The 21,904-nt window shown below is 40.6% G+C and overlaps 1 protein-coding gene across 1 annotated transcript in view; it reads right to left on the reverse strand.

Moving 5' to 3' along the window:
* DAP (death associated protein) overlaps nucleotides 1–21,904 on the reverse strand; it is a 56,763-nt gene that overhangs the window by 31,735 nt on the left and 3,124 nt on the right. The window contains exon 2 of the mRNA XM_055800047.1: nucleotides 18,113–18,209. Coding sequence (XP_055656022.1) covers nucleotides 18,113–18,209 — 97 coding nt within the window. The remainder of the gene's footprint in view (nucleotides 1–18,112; nucleotides 18,210–21,904) is intronic.

A 21,904-nucleotide genomic window follows, 5' to 3' on the forward strand; every position in this document is an offset into this window, starting at 1 on the left:
CAATTCAGGATTTACAGATTAAAACCCAAAGTCCACATTCGGTTCATGAACTTCAGTAAGAACCGCCAGAGATCTCTACAGAGCACTGGCACAGTTAAACTTCAGATGCATTAAGTTTACTTCTTAATTAAGTTGTGGAACTGTGCACTGGATACAGCTTCTCAGTTGGCCCCGATGGAGCACACAGCAGCAACAGGACATGGGTAGCTCAGTGCAGGTATCGCTGCACTAGGGAGCAAAGGTCCTTTGAAAGGGAGATATAGAGGGGAAAAAGAAGTGTTCACACCTCTGCTTACCCTATGAGTGTAACAGCCACCCAAGGGTCGCTGCAGGGCTCCTCAATAATACTTCATCTCCCCTGGCCTGAGTTGAAGCCAGCTTGCTGCCCTTAAAACATACTCCAGTCCCTGAAGAATTAATTCAATACCACTCAGAGCAGGAGACACTGCAGATACTCGGGATAAAATCTAAACTAGCCCCTGAAGCAAAGAACAATCGCCTGCAATTCCTCTTAGATGATCACAGACAGGTGGGAACACAATCCAACAGTATTTCACAACCAGTTTTTTTCAGAGGCTGCTTATTTATGCTGCTTTTGTTTACTATGACTAGGTCATAAATTAACACAGTTGTAGTTTCTAACTCACAGCTGGGCTCATATAAACAGAATTATTCACCTCTACAGAAACTTGTAGGGAGAAAAAGAAGTCTGCTTTGCCCTCCCACAAGGCTCTTAATTCTTTTATCCTCAAGAAGGTACCTCAAGCTGGAGTTAAGAGGGTTAGCAGTATAGTCTGTGTAAATCCAAAAGCACTACAAGCTGGTTCCTGGCTGGCCTGGAGAGTAAAAACAGAGCTCAAAAAACTGTTGCTTGTCAATAATCTCAGACAACAAATTCCTCCTAGCTGGTGGAAACGGGCAAAGGAGTTTAATCACATTCTGGCTGCAGCCTAGCCTTCAGTCATTTTATCTGCTAACCAGCACAAACCGTGTTAGCCCACGGCCAGGGCTGCAAGGTGAAGCTTGCAACAGAGGCAGAGCTACCACTACAGAGGAGAGATGTAACTGTTTTACTAGCTGCCTGACTCCACTGACAGCACACTGTGCCTACCTCCACCCTCCTTTCTCTTCCCACTACCATGCCAGAGACAGGAATCCAGTTAAGACAGTAAGTTACCACATGAATATTTCAGACAGTAACCAGACTGCCAGCTGTTCATAATTGTTTCAATGTGCGAGGCAAGGCAGAAACTACAGTGCAACTGAAGGAATCTTCATCAGTTTTTCATATTGCTGTGGTATTTGATCATAACAAAATACTCGACATACACACGAACCAGCCAGTTTGCTAGAAGACATCCAACAGCACTTTAGTGGTATCTTTGTAGCTCATCTGAGAAAAGCCACATAAGTATTTCCTTTTATTACCCTGTATTTTCACTGGATATTCCAGTCTTGTGTTATGGAAGAGGGTAAATAAAAGCATCCCACACCACCTCTCTACATGATTAACTTGACACTTCTATTAGATACTTCTTACTTCGTAGTACTATGGAATAATCTAAATTGGAAGGACTTGAAGTGATCAGTCCAGCCTCCTGCTCAAAGTGGGCAATCTTGCTGTGCCTTAACCTGTCAACTTTTAAGTATCTCCAAGGATGAGGATTCAAAACTCTCCATGCGCCTTTTCCAGTGGTTGACTACCAACATCAGTGTGGTTGGTTTTTTCCTCCTTACATCTAGACAGAATTTCCCTTGCTGTTGACTCTTACCCTTTCATTGTCATCTTCTGGGAAAAGTCCACCTCCATCTTCTCTAGATCTGCTCATTAAGGAGTTTAGTTACCAGATAATTTGGTGATCATGTTCCCTAAAAGGGCTTGCTTCTCCTTGCCTGTTTCAAATGCATTTTGAAAACACCAGTACAAGGCACCAGTTGCTTTGACTAACCTGTTTCACTGAAGTGGTAACATACCCTAGGCAGGCAAGAATGGGTTGACTTTTGCTTTCTTAAACTACTCTTTCATGTCATTTTACCACTGGTGTACCTGTGCCTAGCCTTGTCCCCTGCTATCCCAGCTCAATGAACCCTCTCCCCAGGTGGGCTCTAGCCCTGCCCTGCTGGCTCGTCTGCTTGGGTGATGGCAGCCACCCTGGGGACCACCTGTCCCTGATGGGGTGCTGTGGGGCTGCACATCCTCTCCAGCAGCAGCTCCTGCCACACTTGCTACTTCACTTGCAGTATCTTTCACTTGAATAGTGTATGGCTAACATAAAGGTGTCACCAGTATTTTTTGATTAAAGAAATTGTTGGATTCCCTGCAATGGCTTTAATTACCTTAGCTGGTTCCCAGTTTATGTCCAGTCCAAAAGATCTCTTGCTTTTGACAACATGCTATCCTTCTCCAGAAAGCTTTAAGAGAATAATCAATTTATCCCCCTGAAAACTTACCAACTGTTATGTTAAAAAAAAAAGTGAATTCCCACATGGATTAACAGAAATAAGGCTCACTTCTCTGTCATGCTTACTTTATGTTGCCACAGTAACTACCAGTTTTGCCTCTCCCTCCACTGGCCATGAACTCCTGGATTTGTTAAGACTGGGAGAGATTAAGAAAACCAAAATATTGTCAGTTCCCACTTCCTGCACACCCTTACAGGGCTGGGCTCTGAACTTGGGTGGCGCAGAGTCTGAAGTGAGCAGAGAGGACCTGTCTGAGGTCAGACCTACCTGCCCGCTTCGGGTCGGTTTGCACTTTGAGCTGGGTGGCTGTGACCTTGTTCTCAGAACACAGCACCACCCACAGCCCAAGCACCAACCCTCAGTGCTCACCAGCCTTACTGATACCCCCCTAGTTACATGCCCTACCAATGGTGAGGAACTCAGAAGGACATCACCAAACTCTGCAAAAATAAGTTTCAGGTTACAAGAGCCCCTGGGAAATACTTCGTTGAGAGCTACTAAATACAACGACACAAAAGGCTGCATGTTTTCAGGAGAATCTTCTTGCCTCTGGAAACGCTGATGTTGCTGTAGCTTAAAGAAATTTACTTTTTAACACAGCTGAAGAAGCGTCTCTGGTCCCAACTACTGTGTGGGTACGTGACAGACATCACTTCTGATTGTTTCAGGAGTGTCTATAATTACCAGCTGATGAATGCTACCACGGAAGTTGGGGGTTATGCTGCCAATACTACTTCCCCTAAATGTGACTCTTCCAGGACATTGTCTCCAAAACAACATCGCTTCCAAATGGCTTCAAGACGCCTAGCAGCAGATGGACAGCAGACTTGCATCCTACATGAAAATTATCACACCAGGACTGCAGGGGGCAGGGGAGGGGGAGAAGGGTACTCATTACTGAGTACAAAAAGTCATGAACATAAAGAACTACACACTGAATTAAAGCAACTCTACTCCGCATAAAGATATTTTTTATGGCATCTTCCCATACAGTGGTATTTCATCTCTTCCAACAGTTTACTTCAGGGAAGTAAAAGCAACTGACGGATGTACAGAACCAAATTAAACTTTTACATCAAAACCATTCATATCTTGACATCTATCCAAAGATTGACTAGTCTCACTGGAATTTATTTGCAGAGACTATGGTAGTTAGACTAACATATGGTACTTAAATTTTTCATCTGTATTTACCAGGTTGTTTTCTCAATTCTCAACTGGAAAAACACAGACATTTCTTCACAAAATCTCTGCCAAGGTTGCAGTAAAATTTTTCAGACAACTCTTACATTTTCTTCCTTTTCTGTATTTCAAAAACCAAAACATTTTTTAGGTGGGCTCCGCCCCCCCCCCCCCCCCCCCCCCTTTTAGTCAAATTGGCTTTGGCAGATCATGAATCATCAACTAACACTGCAACTCTTATCTCCCTTCATCTTAAGAAAGAGGAAATCAAACTGAAAAATGTATGAATCGAGGCTCTTTTCTCTTTGGTTTTCATTCTTTATGGCAGCATTTGTATCTGCTAGGAAAGCTCAGTCTGTATTTATGCCCATGACTATAGTCTGAAGAAACCAGGAAAGAATGAATCACATTCAATTTATGCCATGTATTAAAGATAATGGATACAAATCTAAGGAAAGCCTAGGAGAGTTAAGGTGCTAACTCATACACTGCTGTGCCAAAACTGAACTCCTGGAAGCATTCCTTGGCAATCAAAAAACAAACAAAACAAACATATGTATGTCTTGAATTCCCTTCTTCCTCCTAATAATTCTCAGAATCAAGCCAGGAGAGATTTCCTGAGATACTGTAAACAATATCAGGGTCACGTCCAAGCAATTAGATTTACACTTTCTCTGGCCCTTTTTGCCTAGGGAATCTTGCAAGATTAAAGGTATTAATGGTATCATGTGCAACAGCAGTGAATCCAGAGAGTAAGACTGCATTTCAGTTGCACCCTGAATTTGCTATAGAGCCTACAGATCTGCTACAGACTAAACAGGCATAGGATACAGAGACCAGATCCGCATCTAAGGCTATGGAGGCATGCCTGTTGATACCAACTGAGAGTCTAGCCTACTTATGTTATGTACAACAGGGTTAAGAAAAGCAGCAAATTGTTAGAATAATTTAGAATTCAGTTTCAAAATGCCTATAGAAGGTGCTCTGATGCAGGCTTCCAATTTTTCAGGTCTCTAAAAATCATATTGCAAACATTTTGCAGACCACTGCAGCAGTGCTACGGGATTGTCTTCATAATCGGCTAATGCCGCCGCCATCACAGAGAAGCCATATTCCCAAGTACTCCTCTTACTCAGTCTCAATACATAAAACTTTAATCAGATCACCATTCCCCCCAACACACATATGTCTCTATCAAAACAACAACTGATCTTAATGTAAGTCAGTCTACAATTAACCACACCGTGTTAGATTACATACCACCTTGCTGACTCTCAGCAGGCAGCAGCGAACACGTGGGGAAGGAGATGAGGATGGAGCATGCAGAAGAGTGCTCCTGAGAGCACTCTGCAGAGATCTGCTGCTCAGAAACTTCCCAAGCCGGAGGCTATGTCCCTGTATTTAGTAGCCCTCAACAAACTATTTCCCATGAATTTTCCAGTGGCTTTTGTAATCCAAAACTTCTTGCAGAGTTCATTGCAGAACTCCTTCTGGAGTACCTCACCATTGGTAGGGCATTTAATTAAGCTAAACAGCTCTGTATCACCCGCAGACTTGAAGATTCCACTGTTTCCTTCCTTGTTAAGGCCACTGACAACAATCAGTGCTTTCACTGTTTGCCTATATGAAGTCATATGTCTACTGTTTCCATAAATATAACTGTTGCTCATTCATTCAAATCCTAGTGCGTAAATATTTGCCCAGAAGCTTCACCCAACACTGCCCTCTCTACCGAAATGTAAGATGGGCTATTGTCCTCATTTTGGCTGGGATAGAGTTAATTTTTTTCTTAGTAGCTGGTGCAGTGCTGTAGTTTTGATTTAGTATGAGAACAACACTGGCAACACACTGATGCTTTAGATTTTGCTATGTCATGCCTACCCTAAGTCAAGGGCTTGTCATGCTTCCCATGCTCTGCCAGTGAGGAGGGGCACAAGAAGCTGGGAGTGAGCAGAGCCAGGGCAGGTGACCTGAACTAGCCAAAGGGATGTTCCACACCACAGAACATCATGCTCAGTATATAAACCGAAAATCGTTTGCCGGGGCTGCCAGTTGCTGCTTGGGGACTGGCTGGGCATCGGTCAGCAAGTGGTGAGCAATTGTATTGTGCATCAGTCGGGTTTTTCCTTTTGGGTTTTATTCCTTTCTCCCTCTCTCTCCTTTTCATTACAGTTGTTGTTATTATTACATTTTATTTAAATTATTAAACTGTTCTTATCTCAACCCATACATTTTACCTTTTTCCCAGTTTGCCTCCCCATCCTGCTGCAGGGGGGTAGCGAGCGAGCGGCTGCGTGGTACTTAATTGCCAGCTGGGGTTAAACCAGGACAGCTAAGGAATCCCATGGCAGTAAACACTCACTGAAATTATAGCGGACTAGAACTGTGAAAATTCAGTAACTCCAATGTTAGCAAACATTATTATAAAGGCTGTGAAAACCTGAGATGATTTCTGATATACTTTTCCTGTTAGATTCTTTGTACAGACACTTTGTCCAATTTGATATTCTTCTTTTTCACCACATTTTGTAGTAACACAATTAAGTTCAAACAAACAAATGAATGCCACTTATCTCAAAGAAGCTATTTACTTGCCAAAGTTTCTCTCTTAAACACATACAAAGAAATTAACTTAGAAAAGGAAATATTAAAACAAGCAAATAAAGAGTTAATTTGTTTCAGCAATGTGCATCCAGAATTGGATTCAGCATATGAATCTATTACTTTATTTGCATATTTTGGTACGCCACCAAGTGAGTGTAACAGTGTTAGAAAACTTCAGCTCAGGATTTTCTAGAGAAAATGAGTGAGGTTCAAGGTAAAGTTACTCCAAAATAGAGGTTATATGTGTGGCTAAATATTCAATACAACTTACTTTCAAAACTGAATGATCAAGTGAAGAAAAAAAACCTTCAGTCTACTTGGTATGCGCAGAATTCCACAAAATGTAAACAAGTCCTCTCATTAAATAAACTGAGTTACCATGAGATATGGCAGAACACACTCTCAAGTATCAGAAACTGGAAATAAAGCATAGGAATAAATCAAATATCATAATGATGGAGGTTAACAGTGGAATCTTGCAAGAATCTCAGTAAAAGAGGTCTAAATAGCAAGAGGACAATGTATGCTAATGTTAGTGAATTATTCAGGGTATAAAACCCATGAAAGTATACAGTTACAAGGGATCTCAGAGGAACAATGGAACAATAAGGTAAAAGAGAAAGATGGCACCTTGATAAATGTAGAATATACACACTGGTAAAAACAATCCTAACTGTATATACATAATGATGGGCTCTAGAACAGTTTACGAAACTCAAAAACGGTGAAGTTACTGTGAAAAGATTTTTGTAATCAGCAGCTTAATACCCCAAAGGCAGTTAAAAAGACAACTGGAACACAGGAACAATTTAAAGAAAGAAACAAGCAGAAAAATAGAACCATGCCAGTGTGCAAGTCCATGGTATGCTTTTACCCTCTACATTACCACTACAATTCTGGTTATCACACCACCAAAAACAAATGAAAAGGTAAGAGAGAACTCAAGGAAAAATATACAGTAGAGAGAAGGTAAAACAAGTAAGTTATTCACTATTTCTTAGTATATGAGACTTGGAAATCACAGGAAAAAGTTACCAGGCAAGCAAAAAGAAAACACTTTCTGCAGCATACACCATACACTACTTCGACTGCAGTGCTACCTCCACAGGAAGACAATTATCAAGATGAGAAACATACATATGCTCAGAGAGGTTAGCGAAATAGAGGCTGGGTCCAATGGCAATGATGTATTATGATCAGCAAGTTCCTAAGCACTAATTTTGATTGCTAGATGCTGGGAGAGTTCATTGGCATCACTCTACACAGGCCCTTCTTGTACACTGCCCCGAGGCACCATGCTGTGGGGAGGGCTGCGCGGCAGGCCCAGCACAGCCATCCGTACTCTTTAAAGCAGTAGAGGAAAGAAGAGATTATAATGATGTTATAACTCCCCCTTTCCTTCATTGTATTAATAGTTCTTTATTGTTTCAGAAGACATGGCAACAGGCAGGGAGAAGTATGAACTATACAGCGTCTTAAAAAGCTGTTAGCTAATAAACCTTAGTAATTTTAAAAATATGCTGGAAAGGAAGACAAAAATCTGGTGCATTAACTGCGAGCAGCTGTCTTCCCTTTCCTCCTCCTGTTGGTGGGGAAGAACAGTGTGCATCAACTTAGTGAATTTCCTCTTCCCAGTAAAAGGTACTAAGACCTGAAAGAATTTTCAAAGCAGTAAAACAATCCCTCCCCCCCCCCCCCAAAAAAAAAAAAATCTTCTAGCCTATTTGGTATGCACAGATTTCAAAAAAATGCCAACAAGCCCCTCATTAAACTGAACTATCATGGGATACAGCAGGAGACACTCTTGACAATAAGAAACTGGAATAGCCAGACAAAAATGACACATCACTGCTTTAAAACATATATGATTACTATAACATACCTACTTCTGTTAGAACTACACAGCTCCTAAACACCATTTGTGTTTATTTCTCAGTCCGACACAGAAAATATGGAAAAGCCAATTCCCAACCATCAGACCGGCTAAGCTGTTAGTCAGCTCTGCATAGAAGGAAACCATACACAGAGGTTGAGGTCAATATTTGAACTCTTTTCAGAAAATAAGAGGTGACTTCAGGAAAATATAACAGGAAGAGGACAACTGGCAACCACTAACTAATACAGAAATAACTTCAAGGGTAAGACACAGCATGAAATAAAAACATGAAGACTGGGAAACAAGGTGTCATAAAGGGGGATGCTCCAAAGCATGGCAACACGAATAAAAAAAAAATTATCAGCAGGACTACCAGTTTTCTGTAACTTGTAACAAGAGATGAAGGAAAAAATGTAGTATTAACTCCAAAGCCATGTAGAGGTCATTGAAAACATCCCAATACAGGGAAAGAACCACAACAGCTACTGTTACCAGCCCGAATGCCTATGTTTGGAGAAAACAGCAGAACACAAAGCTCCACTCCTCAGAAGCTTTTGAGGTTCTGGCATTTTCTTTCCCCATTGTAAACTGGAACAAGAATAGTATCTTTCAAACACACCAGCAGAAACAGAACTCTGTAATGTCTCAAAACAGGAAATTAATTCTACAGCAGTTTTCAAAACAATAAATAAGAATTTTAAATTTCATTTAGTCAAATGCCTTCTAAATAGCCTTATGTGGAAGAATCCATGGTAATGTTATTAGTGTCACTGTTGATATAAAACAGCATACACATAGCTATATACACTTTCCCCATAGAATCACAAGTTAGCATGATCCCAGAAATAAAAAAAGAATCACAGAAATGCGATTCAAAACCAGCTCCTCTTTGAACACATTCACAGCCCCAGGCTCACCATGTTATATGTATTCTAAGGAACGAGTCCCAGAGAAACTGAAACTCATCAGAACTAAGATTTGTGTGAACATTGCTAAAGTATTTTTTACTAATCGCCATTTATTTAACAGGATGACTGTGACCAAGATGCAATTATTGAAATACTACAATTAAATCAGAAGACAGCAAGCCTACTGCAACAAACACTTTCGCATCAAGTAATGTGCTACAATGAACAGCTCTATCAACTGCTACAGCAGACTAAACAGAACGGTGATGATATGATAAATGTTTACAGTGTTGTCTTTAATTATCTCTTGTTTATCTCCTGCTTCTAGTACCAGTGTCCTGGGCACAGCTGAGTGCAATTTCCTTCTATCTGGCCCACTGACAGTTAACAAATGATAATTCTAAGTTTATTTTAATATTAAACTGCTTCAAAGTTCAGTGCCTGATGCAGCTGAGGCAGAAGAAACTTAAAGGAGAGGAAGGTGCTACTTAAAAAAACTAGATGCTCATCCTTGGCACACATGGTGTCAATCTCACACACCTCCTACTAATTTTCAGCTCATGGTGACTTCACTTCAAACATAGGGGGTTTTATTCTAAATAAACGAGTAGCATCTGGTCCTCTGGCAGCTTTTTCTAGTAGAAATTCATACCTTTAGCTTTAGAAATGCTCACAATGTTGCTGAACATTTGAATAATAGAGATTTGGGCTTTGCTGGCACAATGAAAAGGGTTTGATTTTACTTTTGAGTTTGGAAATTTTTGTGCTTTATAATGGCTATGTAATACCTGTTTCAATACTGTGTGTGCCTTCAAACCGGCATGGTAACCATGCATTCCAGTATTTCAGAAAGGCACCAAGGGAAAAGCACAAAGCAAAATGTCACCATTTAAGATATTAGCTTATGATATTTTACTGCTCCGTACAGTTGCAGAACACCATGCTAAGCTGTGCCACTCACGAGATACTACTTCGTATCCACTTTCCTCTTTGTGTATGACTAAGCTTTTCACACTTTCCTCATCACACAGAATACAAGACTTCCATTCTTTTAAAATCTTACTCTTACACCAGCTTGGCTGACAATTCAACTCAGCTTCCCAGCTAATTTCATAAGACAGCATATGTTTCCTGGGATGAAACCCAGCTCTTGCTGAGCTGGATGGTGTTATCTTCTACTCATTTGGGGGGTGGGGAGGGTGGGCGCAGAAATATCAGACCTTTTTTAGTTCTTTCACACATGCACACAGTATTTCAGGAATATGAAAAGAGCTATCTGTACCATTTCATAACTGGCACTTACAGTGAGGGATTTATCAACTTACTGCTTCAATCATCAGGAAATACTGGAAGCATGAAACAATCTTTCAGAAGACTCACATCTTCCTGTATGAGAATGCTTCATTCATAATCCTGTCTAGGTTTTTCTCCATTCCCTACATTCACAGATATTTTCACTTCTTAAATGGATATATTCACAGCCTCTTTCCTTGCCTTACAGTAGTTCTGCATTTAAGAATCACTATTATATATTCTGTTCTCTGTAATTCTAGTTACATCTATAACTGCATATGCGTTTGATATGGTTCAACGCAGGTCAGCAATTACTTTGCTGCTTCTCCAAGTAACTGGTCATATGCAGAAGATATTGTCCTGAAAAATCAAATTAAAATTGCCAGTACTGGGGGTGGTGTGTGTGTGTGTTATATAATTAAATTATGCATAAACAAACATCTACTAATAGTAAAAACTACACAAAAGATTAAGACACGAAGGTTAATAACAAGGTGGGAAAATGCATTGGAGGCAATATTACCTATATAAAAGATGACTACTGTGACACTGTTAAGCTATTCCCCTACCTGTGAAGTGAATTTAAGTCCAAAATAACAAAGACAAGAAGAAAAAAAAGGCAGCAAGCACAGAATCTTTTTGGAAATCAAAGATATTTTGAAGAAGGTAGGAAGCTATTCCCCTCATTGCACTATGCTCTGCATTCTGCTTAATAATATTACAAAATTATAGTTGTTAATTTTTTTCACAGGTCTTTTGCCAGCAGAACATCCTTTTAGCCTTTGGAATATTTAACCAAGTAAAGAAGTTACAGTTACACGACACTGTAGTGTGACAGAGGGATAATGGCCAATACGTGCTGCAGTTTGCATCTTTCCCAGAAACTGCAAGCATGGTATTCACAGCCAGGTTGCTTTTTCATTGCACTTCCCCCAGACATTTCATCCTCTAAGGCCAACTACCTCCAAAGCTCCACATCCGAGTAATAAGAGCTCAAAGGCCAAAGACATGAATCAAATCCCTCAAGAATTGTATCAGTTATATCCATACATTTGACAGAGTTGTCAAGCATAAAATGGCAATATATGGTCTGTGAACATAATCTTTGCGTAAAGACACATCAGCTCACAGAGGTAACAGAATGAGGCCCCCAAAAGAGGGAAAAAAAGACACAGAGAAGTGATGGAAGAAATGTGAATTCTGTCAAAGAACATCTGGGTGCTTATGATAGACACTTTATCAGCTCCCTCCTACAGAGCTGCCTCCACTGGCACAATAGCCCAAGCGACCTTTGAAGCCAACGATCAGTCTCTCAGAAAGAGACTCAGCCAGTCCTTCAACCACCAAAGCTGCACATTCCCTTTCTAAAAAAACTTAAGCAGACAATGTTGCAGCCTACCTGTCCTGACCTGTCTCTTTCTTTTTACCTTAAAGATTCACCATGCCAAGTCAACAACTGCTTATTTTGCCAATACTTTGGGTTTATAGATGATGAACACAAATAAAGAGGTCTTTTTTCAGCTTTGTGTTGGTGAGCTACATAGAAGAAACACTGATGGGCTAGTCATACTGAGTACTTACGAAGTACAATGCTACCTGTTCATGCGGGTCTGGTTTTCCTGTTTAACAAGCTGTAAAGTTTTGGGTGGTGGGTTTTTTTTTTGGGTTTTTTTTTTTTTTGCTTAGAACTTCCAAGATTTCCCTTTTTCAAACACCTGTTAGCCCTACAACAGACATTAGAACTAACTGAAACATTTTCATCCATGACAGAACTACCTCCTCCTACAGCACCTGCGTGCCAGCGAGCCAAACATCAGACATCATTTCCCAGGTGGCAGCTGTTCTGAAAGTTAAAGGATCAGGACTTGAACTCTACAGTTTCTGCCCTGGCTAAATAACCAGAACAACAATGTGAAACACAAGGAATAGAAATAGTTTCAAAGCACTTCCATATGTAGGGTGTAAACAAACATACAAACCTGCTCTAATGGCTTAGTAGTATAATCTACTTTATATTTTTGAAATTCTGTCAGAAGTTCAGACAACAAGGGTCATTAAAAGGCAAAAATTAAATACATTTCAGTGACAGCAGAACCTTCAGTGGCAAATGAAAAACAGAAATAATGCCTGTCACTTATTTCTTGTCAGTTGCAACAGAGCAAAGTGAGGGAAAGGAAAAACAAATTTACTCTTGAACTAAAGTATGTATCTGCAGCCTAAATTTTTGAGATTTCCACCACACTTCTAAAAGAAAAAAAGCAGGTGCGGCTTAACTAGCATACTCACACTTAACAAGTAACATGGAGGGAGATACCTGAAGGGTAACAAGGGCCTTCAACAACAACTCTCTCACCATGTAACTGAATAAGTACTGAGACCAGCTCTTTGACATATGGACACTCATGTTTCATTAGCATCATTTTGCTTTTGAGTCACAACACTCTAAACTATCCTCTTAATATTTTTTTCTTTTGCCCAATGCTAAGGCCAATATCCACATCCTAGACTGAATTAAAATCCAGGCTGCATAATTTATTCTTTCCAGAGCTAACAGGGAAGTCAGACATAATGCCGGATTCACAATCTCCAGGTAAGTTTGAGGTACAAACCACAATTTACATACATATACCGAGAAACCACTCTACTACATTTATATTCAGTAATTAAGTCACTGTAATTACCCACTTTGTTTCAGAAATATAACAGAAGAGAACAAAAGTCTTTAGACATGAAAGCCTTTGCAGTTTACCCTGTAAAAGACAAAGTGAGCCAGATATCTGCTTTAAATATTTTTTTTTTAAATCCAGATGCTGATATGCGATTATAGTTTCTGCTTCTTGAGGTCCCTGAGTGACAATTAATGAAGCTCTTGTGCAAAACTGAGCAAGCAGCTCTCACATCAAATTATCTGTCTTTCAGGAGTATTTATTATGGCTAGAGTCAGATGCTGGCACAGGAGCGCACACGATACTGCACATCTCAGTTAAACATGCATTAATGGGCTTCTAATAAAACCCAGAACTATTTATTCCAAACATTTTCTGTGATAACATACAGCCCTGAAAAATGATGGTTTCTATTCATAAGCCTACTTCTAATTCTGTTTCACCTTCATCTAGCATCACAAAAAACCCCCACACTTTCTGGCAGCAATCAGTATGACTGCCTATCAATCAAAACTGCAACCATATCTAAAAACCGAATCAACACAAGTCTTAAGCAATTACAGAAACATAAAAAAACCAATAACAGATCAGACCAGAAGCTCATCCAGCTAGTATCCTATCTCCGACCAGGCTGATCACAACCAGTTGTCTTGAAGAACATGAGGGCTGAGGACCCCACCTTATAATCAAGTTTATTGTTGACATCTTGACCCCAGTGGCACCACTCTCTTTTTTTAGTTCACCTAAACCAAATGGTGCAACCCCTCCCTCCCTTCACTGAGTCTTCTCCATATAATTATATCCAGCCATTCCTCTAAGTAAAACTGTATTTATATCAGACATATAAAATTCTTTCCATTACCACTCAAAGCTGAGAACTGCTTTGTAGGAAAAGTTTAATTTGTGTAAAATCATCTTACCACACATTGTTTTAAGGGATCACAAATCACCATCATGACATGTCAGCCTACCATTTCATGAAATGGTAGGTTGTCATTACAGTTTTATTTTAGGAAACAGAACTGAATAAAATACTTTGCAGAGTAAATTACAGTAACTGGATTGCAAGTTGCTGAACAACAGAGACAAATGTCAAAGAAGATATACCTGGTGAATCACCTTTACAACAGCACAGCTGGCTACTTCAGGGGTGTCTACCTGTATCAGCTTTGTTTACGTTAAGACTAGAAACACTGACCCACTGTCTTCTTCTACAAGCAGGCTGCAAAACCAATGCCAGCTGTCTCCAAACCACAAACACTTCTATGAATTCCAGCTGAAAGCTTACTTGCAGAGCAGCTGCTCAAATTTGTGCCATCGTGAGGAGGAAATGCTCTTGGAGCACCAAGTTCCCCTCAAAGCACCCAGGGAACTCGAGAAAGCTCAAAATCTTCTGCCTCAATTTACTGCCAATTCCACTAATCTGTCCTCAACTGCAATGAGATTAAAATAATCACTCAATTATCCTGGCCTCCCTCTTCACACACTGACACACAAATTACTCTTCCCTGTTTTATTATTTTCTCTCACCTCATTCTCAGCTTCCCCTATCACCTGATACAAACTGCCTGAAGGGCTGTTTGCTTCTTTTGACTTTGAGATGCAATAGGGACTAGAGATTGCATCATATCAGTGATACTACCTTAAAATGGCAAAGACTAAAACCGTGAAAGTTAAAAACACAGATGCCTCTGCTTAGCAAAGGAACATAAAATACCAGCTAGCAAAACCCAAAAAGTACATATATATTGGTGTCAGAAAAAGCAAACAGAATGCTAGTGGCCTCTTCTCCCCCCTCCTCATAAACCTCTCCTGATAAACCTCCCTCTGCAGGCATCAGAAATCCAAGTGGTTTAGAAGGGCACTGTGAATCACAGGAGCAGACAGGAACTCCAGGGGACTGCACCTTCCAGCACAAAAGCAGCTGACATGCTGCAAACAAAATTTAATTCTGACAAACAACAACTTTATATACTATGGCCTGTGGAGTTTGTTTATTCTGTTATGGCTAAATAACTTTTTGCTCACATCTAAAGCTTGTACAGCGACCGGAGCTATACCACAAGTATTCCCACAGGAGCCTACAAAAGGCACACTAAACCCTTTTCCTCACAGACACAAAGGTTTCCCAGTTCTACCAGGAAAACAACTTCTCCCAGCCTTGTAAACCATCTTACAGTTTTGTTTTATAATTCATTCTAGTTCCCATCTATGTTCCTTATGTCCCTCCTGCCTCTTTCTCAAGAAAAAGAGGCTCAGGGAAGAACTTACAGCTACCTGAAAGAAGGTTGTACTGAGGTAGGGGTCAGTCTTCTCCCAAGAAAAAGAACAAGAGGAAATGGCCTCAGATTGTGCCAGGGGGGATTTAGATTGGATATCAGGAAAAATTTCTTCATCAAAAGGGTTGTTAAGCATTGGAGCATGCCACCCAGGGAAGTGACTGAGTTGCCATCCCTGGAGGTATCTAAAAAGATGGGTAGATGTGGCACTTAGGGGCATGGTTTAGTGGTACACTTGGCAGTGTTTGTTTTACGGCTGGCCTTGATGATCTTAAAGGTCTTTTCCAATCTAAATGATTCTATGATTCTAAGAGGATTAAATCAAAGAAACAAAAAGTTCAGATCAATGCTTTTTGTATTAATATACAGGCTTGTGAATAACTGTATGCTCAAGTGCCTAATACAGACTGACAACGTATCCTCTACAAGAAAGCCAAAGTGAGAGGCAGTCTCTAAGTGCATATTTTGACAATAAACTGATCAGGTGGCCGAGGCAATGGATTTTAAGAGGTGCAATATCTAACTATTTCCCAGTTAATAAGGTAGCTCTAGAGGTCATTAAACTTTCTTCTCTGACTTTAAAGCATAAAAATTGCTCATGGACCTGCTTTACAACATTAATATACAGTGCCTACTTGTTAGCATCTTAAGATCAGGCCTCCCGATCGTTCTGCTGGCCAGGCTTTGTTTTGCATCGCGGATTGGTTTCAGGGCACCTGACCTGGATTCCCTCAGATGACGCTGAACTGAACATGCAGTTCAAGGCGACACCTAACACATGCCAGCTAGGACTGGTCCTTCAGTCCAGAACACCACATTAAGTAATCTCCAAAACACATGCCCTGTGAACATGAAGTCCTCAGCACCAACTGTTTCCCCCTGCAGATCTGCTTCCACTGTGCCACAGCACTGGCTAAAGCAGACACAGCCACAAACACCAGGTTAAATTTTAACCTCTCCCTACGCTACTTGAGTGAGAGGGGAAAATTTGATAAAGCAGATAGCTATATTTTAACAGAGGTTTAGATTGGTGAGCAGGCATAAGAAGTCTTCTCATTTGGATCCTAGGATTCCCTTGCCAGGAGGTTGGCATGCCAAGGAAATGTAAGAATAAGAAGGTATATAACACCGTACTGGGCCTGGCTGAGATGGAGTTAATTTTCCTCATAGTGCTGTGCTTTGTACTGGTAGCTAGAAAGGCGCTGGTAACACACCAGTGTAATGGCTACTGCTGAGCAGTGCTCACACAGCACCAGGGCTGTCTCTCCAACATTACCCCACCTCATCAGTAGGCTGGGGGTGGACAAGGTCTCGGGAGGGGACACAGCCAGGACAGCTGACCCAAAGTGACCAAAGGGGTATTCCATACCATATGACATCTGCTCAGCAATAGAAGCTAAGGGAAAGGAGAAGAGAGGGCATTCATTATTAAGGCGTTTTGTCTTCCAGAGCAACTGCTACACATACTGAAGCCCTGCTTCTTGGGAAGTTACTAGACATCACCTGCTGATGGGAAATAGAGACTAAATCTTTTGTTTTCCTTTGCTTCTGCATGTAGCTTTTGCTACTGCTTTATTAAACTGCCTTTATCTTGACCCAGAAGTTTTTTCCATCTTATTCTCTCCCTCCTGTCCTGCTGAGGAGTAGAGTGATATAGCGGCTTGGTGGGCAACTGGCAAAGAGCCAAGGTCAACCCACCACGAACCCACCTCAAATAAAAGGATGTATTCCCAGGCAAAGTTGAAATTAACCACAAGACAAGATTCGTTCCTTTGGACAAAACCTGACTCCAGTACAGACTCTGTTCCTGCTTATGTGCCGCTGAACAGAAATACAAGATGACTGACTTTGTTAATAAAGAAATGCATAAAGTTCAATTTTCCTACCTTTCACTTGAACATATTAATTAAAATTACTTTTGCCTTCTCGTAAGTATCTCCTATTCAAGTTGTGATTTAATAAACACACTTGTTCTTATTTATGCAGACATTTTCACAATGCTTATTTATTACTATTGTTTTGCACATAAAATAAACATCATATAAGCCAGTCTGCTTGCCAAAGCACAAGAATGGCTCTGGGTTTTTTTTGCCTTGAGCAAATAGCAAGAACATGCAGCAAGCTAGTACATAAAGATTTGAGGTAAATGTCTTGGTTACAAAGAAAAACAACTAGCCAAGGAAAGCAGCACAAACCCAGTTGGCTTTTGTATGAACAGAAATACAGCAACAGTCCACTGAACCTCCCTGCTTTCATTTCTACATAGCAGTTACCTGATAAATCTAGTTAAACCTGCTAAGTAACTGCTGTCTTTGTATCCTCCACCACTGAAACCGCTAGATTCCCACCTAAAAAAAAAGCAGATAATATTAACTGCATTTATTTTTACTTGTCTTTTAAAAAGCACCATGTTGTCAAATATGTCACAGAGAAAGGAATATGGACCAACGGGTAGAAGGAATCACCCAGCACACAGCAAGACCACCTCATACACAGACTGACAACCTAATGTTTGCATCCAAATGTGTCTAGCCTCTATTCTTCTGCAGATTCTGAAATGTTTCGAGATCTTAGGAAGGCTGATGTTTTACTTTAACCGTACTGTTTTTCTTTAACCTTCTCTTACCTAACAGGACCATTTAGAGGAGGGTCAGCAAGCTAAAAACTGCCATATTCCCCAGTTCTCTTGAAGGAGCATGTAACTTGCTACTGCTTTAAATCAGTTTTATGATACAAAACCAACCGTATCTTTGCTTTGTTATCCACAAGGCAAAACAAACATGATAAGGTTCAAGGTCATGGAAATTCGCCGTAGCACATGCATCAAATCAAAGGACTCACCTGCTGGTTTCCCAGTCTTGGTCATCCTTATCTTTTTCTTCTTTGGCATCAGAATTGTGTGGGTGTTTCTGCACAATTCGCATCCCACCAGCTTTCACTGGAATGGAAATAAGAGACATGACAAATCTCAGTCAAATCAGCATAAGTAAAGAACTTCTTAAGGATGAGGGGCCCGTTCCCTCCCCCTCCTCCCCCTCAATATTTTGCATAGTAGTTTAATAGTAATCACAGTTTGAAAAAAGGGCCCAAAGTGTTTAAAAGTGGCAACTCTGAGGAACAGCTACTTCAGGATTGCATCTGCCGTTCTCTTTCACATCATGCCATCTTTGCTCATCATGAGAAGCTGCAGCTTTTTACCACCTGCTTCCAATACCATTTCAGAAAACTCAACTCTGTTTTAACTTTCCCCCCACCCCTACTAACTTGCAGCCATCAGAAGAAGAAAGGGAGGCGATGGCTTGCATAACACTACACAAAAAGCCACAAACATGAATGTTAAATACTCCCACAAAACAGGAAGGGCTGAAGAACCTTTCCTGTCATTTCAACTTAAAAACTACAGCTATAATAATAAGATTTATACAAAATAGTTCTTCACAAACAGTATAACAAAAAGCAATGTTTAGGAGGACTGTAAACTTGCATTTAGAATAGAGCTTTTTGTTTTGCAAACCATAAGCATTTACTACATTTCAAATACTTGTCCTTATATTTCAAATTTACCATAAGCAGGTATTTCCATCTACCACATTTCAAATACTTGATTTAGTTTTAGAAATGACACAAATGTGAAAGCATCCCTTTGAAACACAAAACAAGAAGTGAAAGCTAATCCACTTACTTTCATCATTTATCCCCATCAAAGCAAAATATAAAATAGGAACTAAGCCAGGCCTAACACTGCAGCTACTAAGCAGAGCAACAGGCAGGCTGCTTTTGATCTACTTTCTGTTTTAATGTTGTACCGTTTGGTTTTGTTTTGCTTTTTTTTTTCTTTTTGCTTCAACTGCTATACATGCTTACAGGACAGCACAGGCTAAGAGGATGCATCTCATTAGCTAATTGGATGGGTTACATTGTCATCAGCAATCACATCAGAAAACCATCATAGCAGTCAGCAGTCAATAAAACCACCTACAGACGCGTTGGTTTGTGTTTCACGTTGCAGCAACACAATGAGGCTGTGGGCAGCCTTGGCAGAGATGTCACAGCCGGAGCGAGCAGGATGCCAGGGCGGCACAGGGAAGGAGCAGAAAAAGCAGCTTGTCAGCATGGCTGGGGGAAGCTGCACTTCTGACAGCCCTCCCGTGTCCAGTCACCGAGGGCAAGAGGTGCCCCACAGCACCTCACTGCTAATCCCTGAAACCTAGAAACAGGTTTAGTTCTCTGCTCTTAACCAGGACAGCAACAGAATGGACAACCCTGTGCATAAATTTTACAGCCCGAGTGAAAGGAAGCAGTAAAGAGAAAGTGGCTGCCCTAGCAGGCAGTGCCAGCTCTTTGGCCCTGCGATTTTTTAAACAGATTTTAAGCTTTGTGTGGTATTTGAAAGATAAACTTCTGAGTCAATAAAGACAGACAATCACCGGACAAAATCAAAGAATTATCTTTTCAAACCCATCAAAACTATGTCCCCATATCACGTATTTAAAAAAGCCAAACAAAACACTAACCATTTTGTGTTCTTTCTCCAGCATAAAACTTACAATACTTGAGCTGATGAGAAATTATTCACACGGGACAAGAAAAGATAGAAGGGTTAGGCAATAAAGAAAAGTAGTTTTAAAAATGAAACAAAAATTGAAATTCTTATTCATTTTCTTGATGCAAACGCCTTAGAGATGCAAGCTTGTTTGCAAAAGCAAACAACACTCTTGAATTTTGTGTTCTCCTAACACCTCAAAGTGATTGGTATGTTTTATTTACATTAAATTTATAAATTTAACATCATTGCACAATCAGTTCTTACTGGTTCCCATTCAAATTACTTTTTGTTGCTGTCTCCACAGCAATCTGCCAAGTTACAAATAGCACTTCTGCACAGTATGTGCACACTTCCACGTTCTTCAACCATCTAATAAAAACCTAAAGAAAACAATACCCAAAGATTTAGTGCAAATTTAGGTGGTCTAAAATCTCTCTCCTCTTTGTATATCATGAGGCCACCAGCCACTTGTTTTCTCTTTATCACTGGCAAAGATACACAGCTAACACATTCAGATTTGTCTCCAGGGAGAATTAACAGGGATTAAAAAGCAAAACCCAAGATAATTAAAAGGTATTAAATGCAGTAACTTAGTAATTTTTATAATCTGATTTTTTGCACTAATATCAACAGGCATAGCACAGACAGTTAAAAGTACATTGGTGCACAAAAGCCTTCAGTAATTCAGGGTTACTGTGCAGATCTGGGAAACGAAAAGAACAATCCAGCGAACAACTGCAGTGATAACATATTTCTGAGACCAAACATTAAATAATTAGATCAGCATCCTGTATATATAAGTGGTGTACATCTCTGCCACCCATGACACAGCATGATCATACCCAATCTAGTTTCACAAGATTTAGCTTAAGAAGAGTAACACCCTTGTGACATAATTCACCTTCCTTTTCAAAAGGTTTCAATCAAGCTCCACAACCTGAGGGTTAGCGAGAAGAAATGGTGATTACATCCATCAAGCTATAGAAAAAAATCCATTTGTGAGATTTTCTTGGGACTTAACAAGGATTCATCTGTTTCTTACTTGCCTAGCATTCAATACGTAATTTGACAGATGCTTACCACTGTGATTTTGTCATTTAAAAGTCATTCTTAAAAGACTAAGGGCTCAGATTTCCTTATAGTAAATCCTGCACAGAGCAGAGAGTGGATTTAAGTAACTGATAAACCACCTTTCAGAAAACTGCAAGAAACCAGTGCCCAGAAGAGGACTGTGTCAACGACTCCATGCCGGGACTAGGAAGGAAGCGGTCCCCATGCCCAAGAGGGAGCTCCGGCTGCAGCTGCTCTGTAGAGGCCAGGGGGGACCTGTGCTAAGGCAGGAAGGGACTGGGAGACTGGGAACGGCTCCCGTGATGGTGATGGCCAACAGGCCACTAGCTTCTGAAGCATGAAATAAAGATGGGATCACCTGCCAGCATGCTCCAAGAGCAACAGCACAAGTCTGTTTGCGCCACTGCCAGGTAAGAGTCAAGTTTGGGATTTTAATTATTATCCATCATGTTTTACTCTCAAGAGGCAGACAGGACTGTCTTGTTTGCCCTGTGAACACCAGCCTGTGTTCTTCTTAGGGGTACGACTGACCACTCCTTCTGGAGATGCATTAAACAACTGTGTTAATTACTACTCAAGACGACCTGGAGTCGGGAAACATTCTCAGTCTATTTACCTACCCTCCCGCCGGCTCTGCCATGCTTCTTTCAGATTCCTCCCAGTTTCTGAGACTGAGTTCTGAAGCAAACCCCACCGTGTTGCAGCAAGCACCCAGTACCTAGCAAAGCACCACAGCTCAGCAACGCCAGCTCACTCAGGTTGCAGACCCGAGGCAATGCTTCCTGGGAAACCTTCCATCTCAACCCAAATTGCCTGCTGGTCACAGCAACGGGACAGGAACTTTTAGAAACCCAAAGTATGATCAACAGCTTTAGCAGCTTCCCATTTTCCTCAAGTATGGTATTAAGAAATACGTTTTATGTTAATATTTATGTACCATATAGTAACAGGTTCCATTATATCGGTAAGACATATGAAAAGCCAGGACCAAGGGAAACACAAAACAAGCTGTTCTG

This window comes from Falco peregrinus, chromosome 3 (assembly GCF_023634155.1).
Source record: "Falco peregrinus isolate bFalPer1 chromosome 3, bFalPer1.pri, whole genome shotgun sequence".
Taxonomy (NCBI): Eukaryota; Metazoa; Chordata; class Aves; order Falconiformes; family Falconidae; genus Falco; species Falco peregrinus.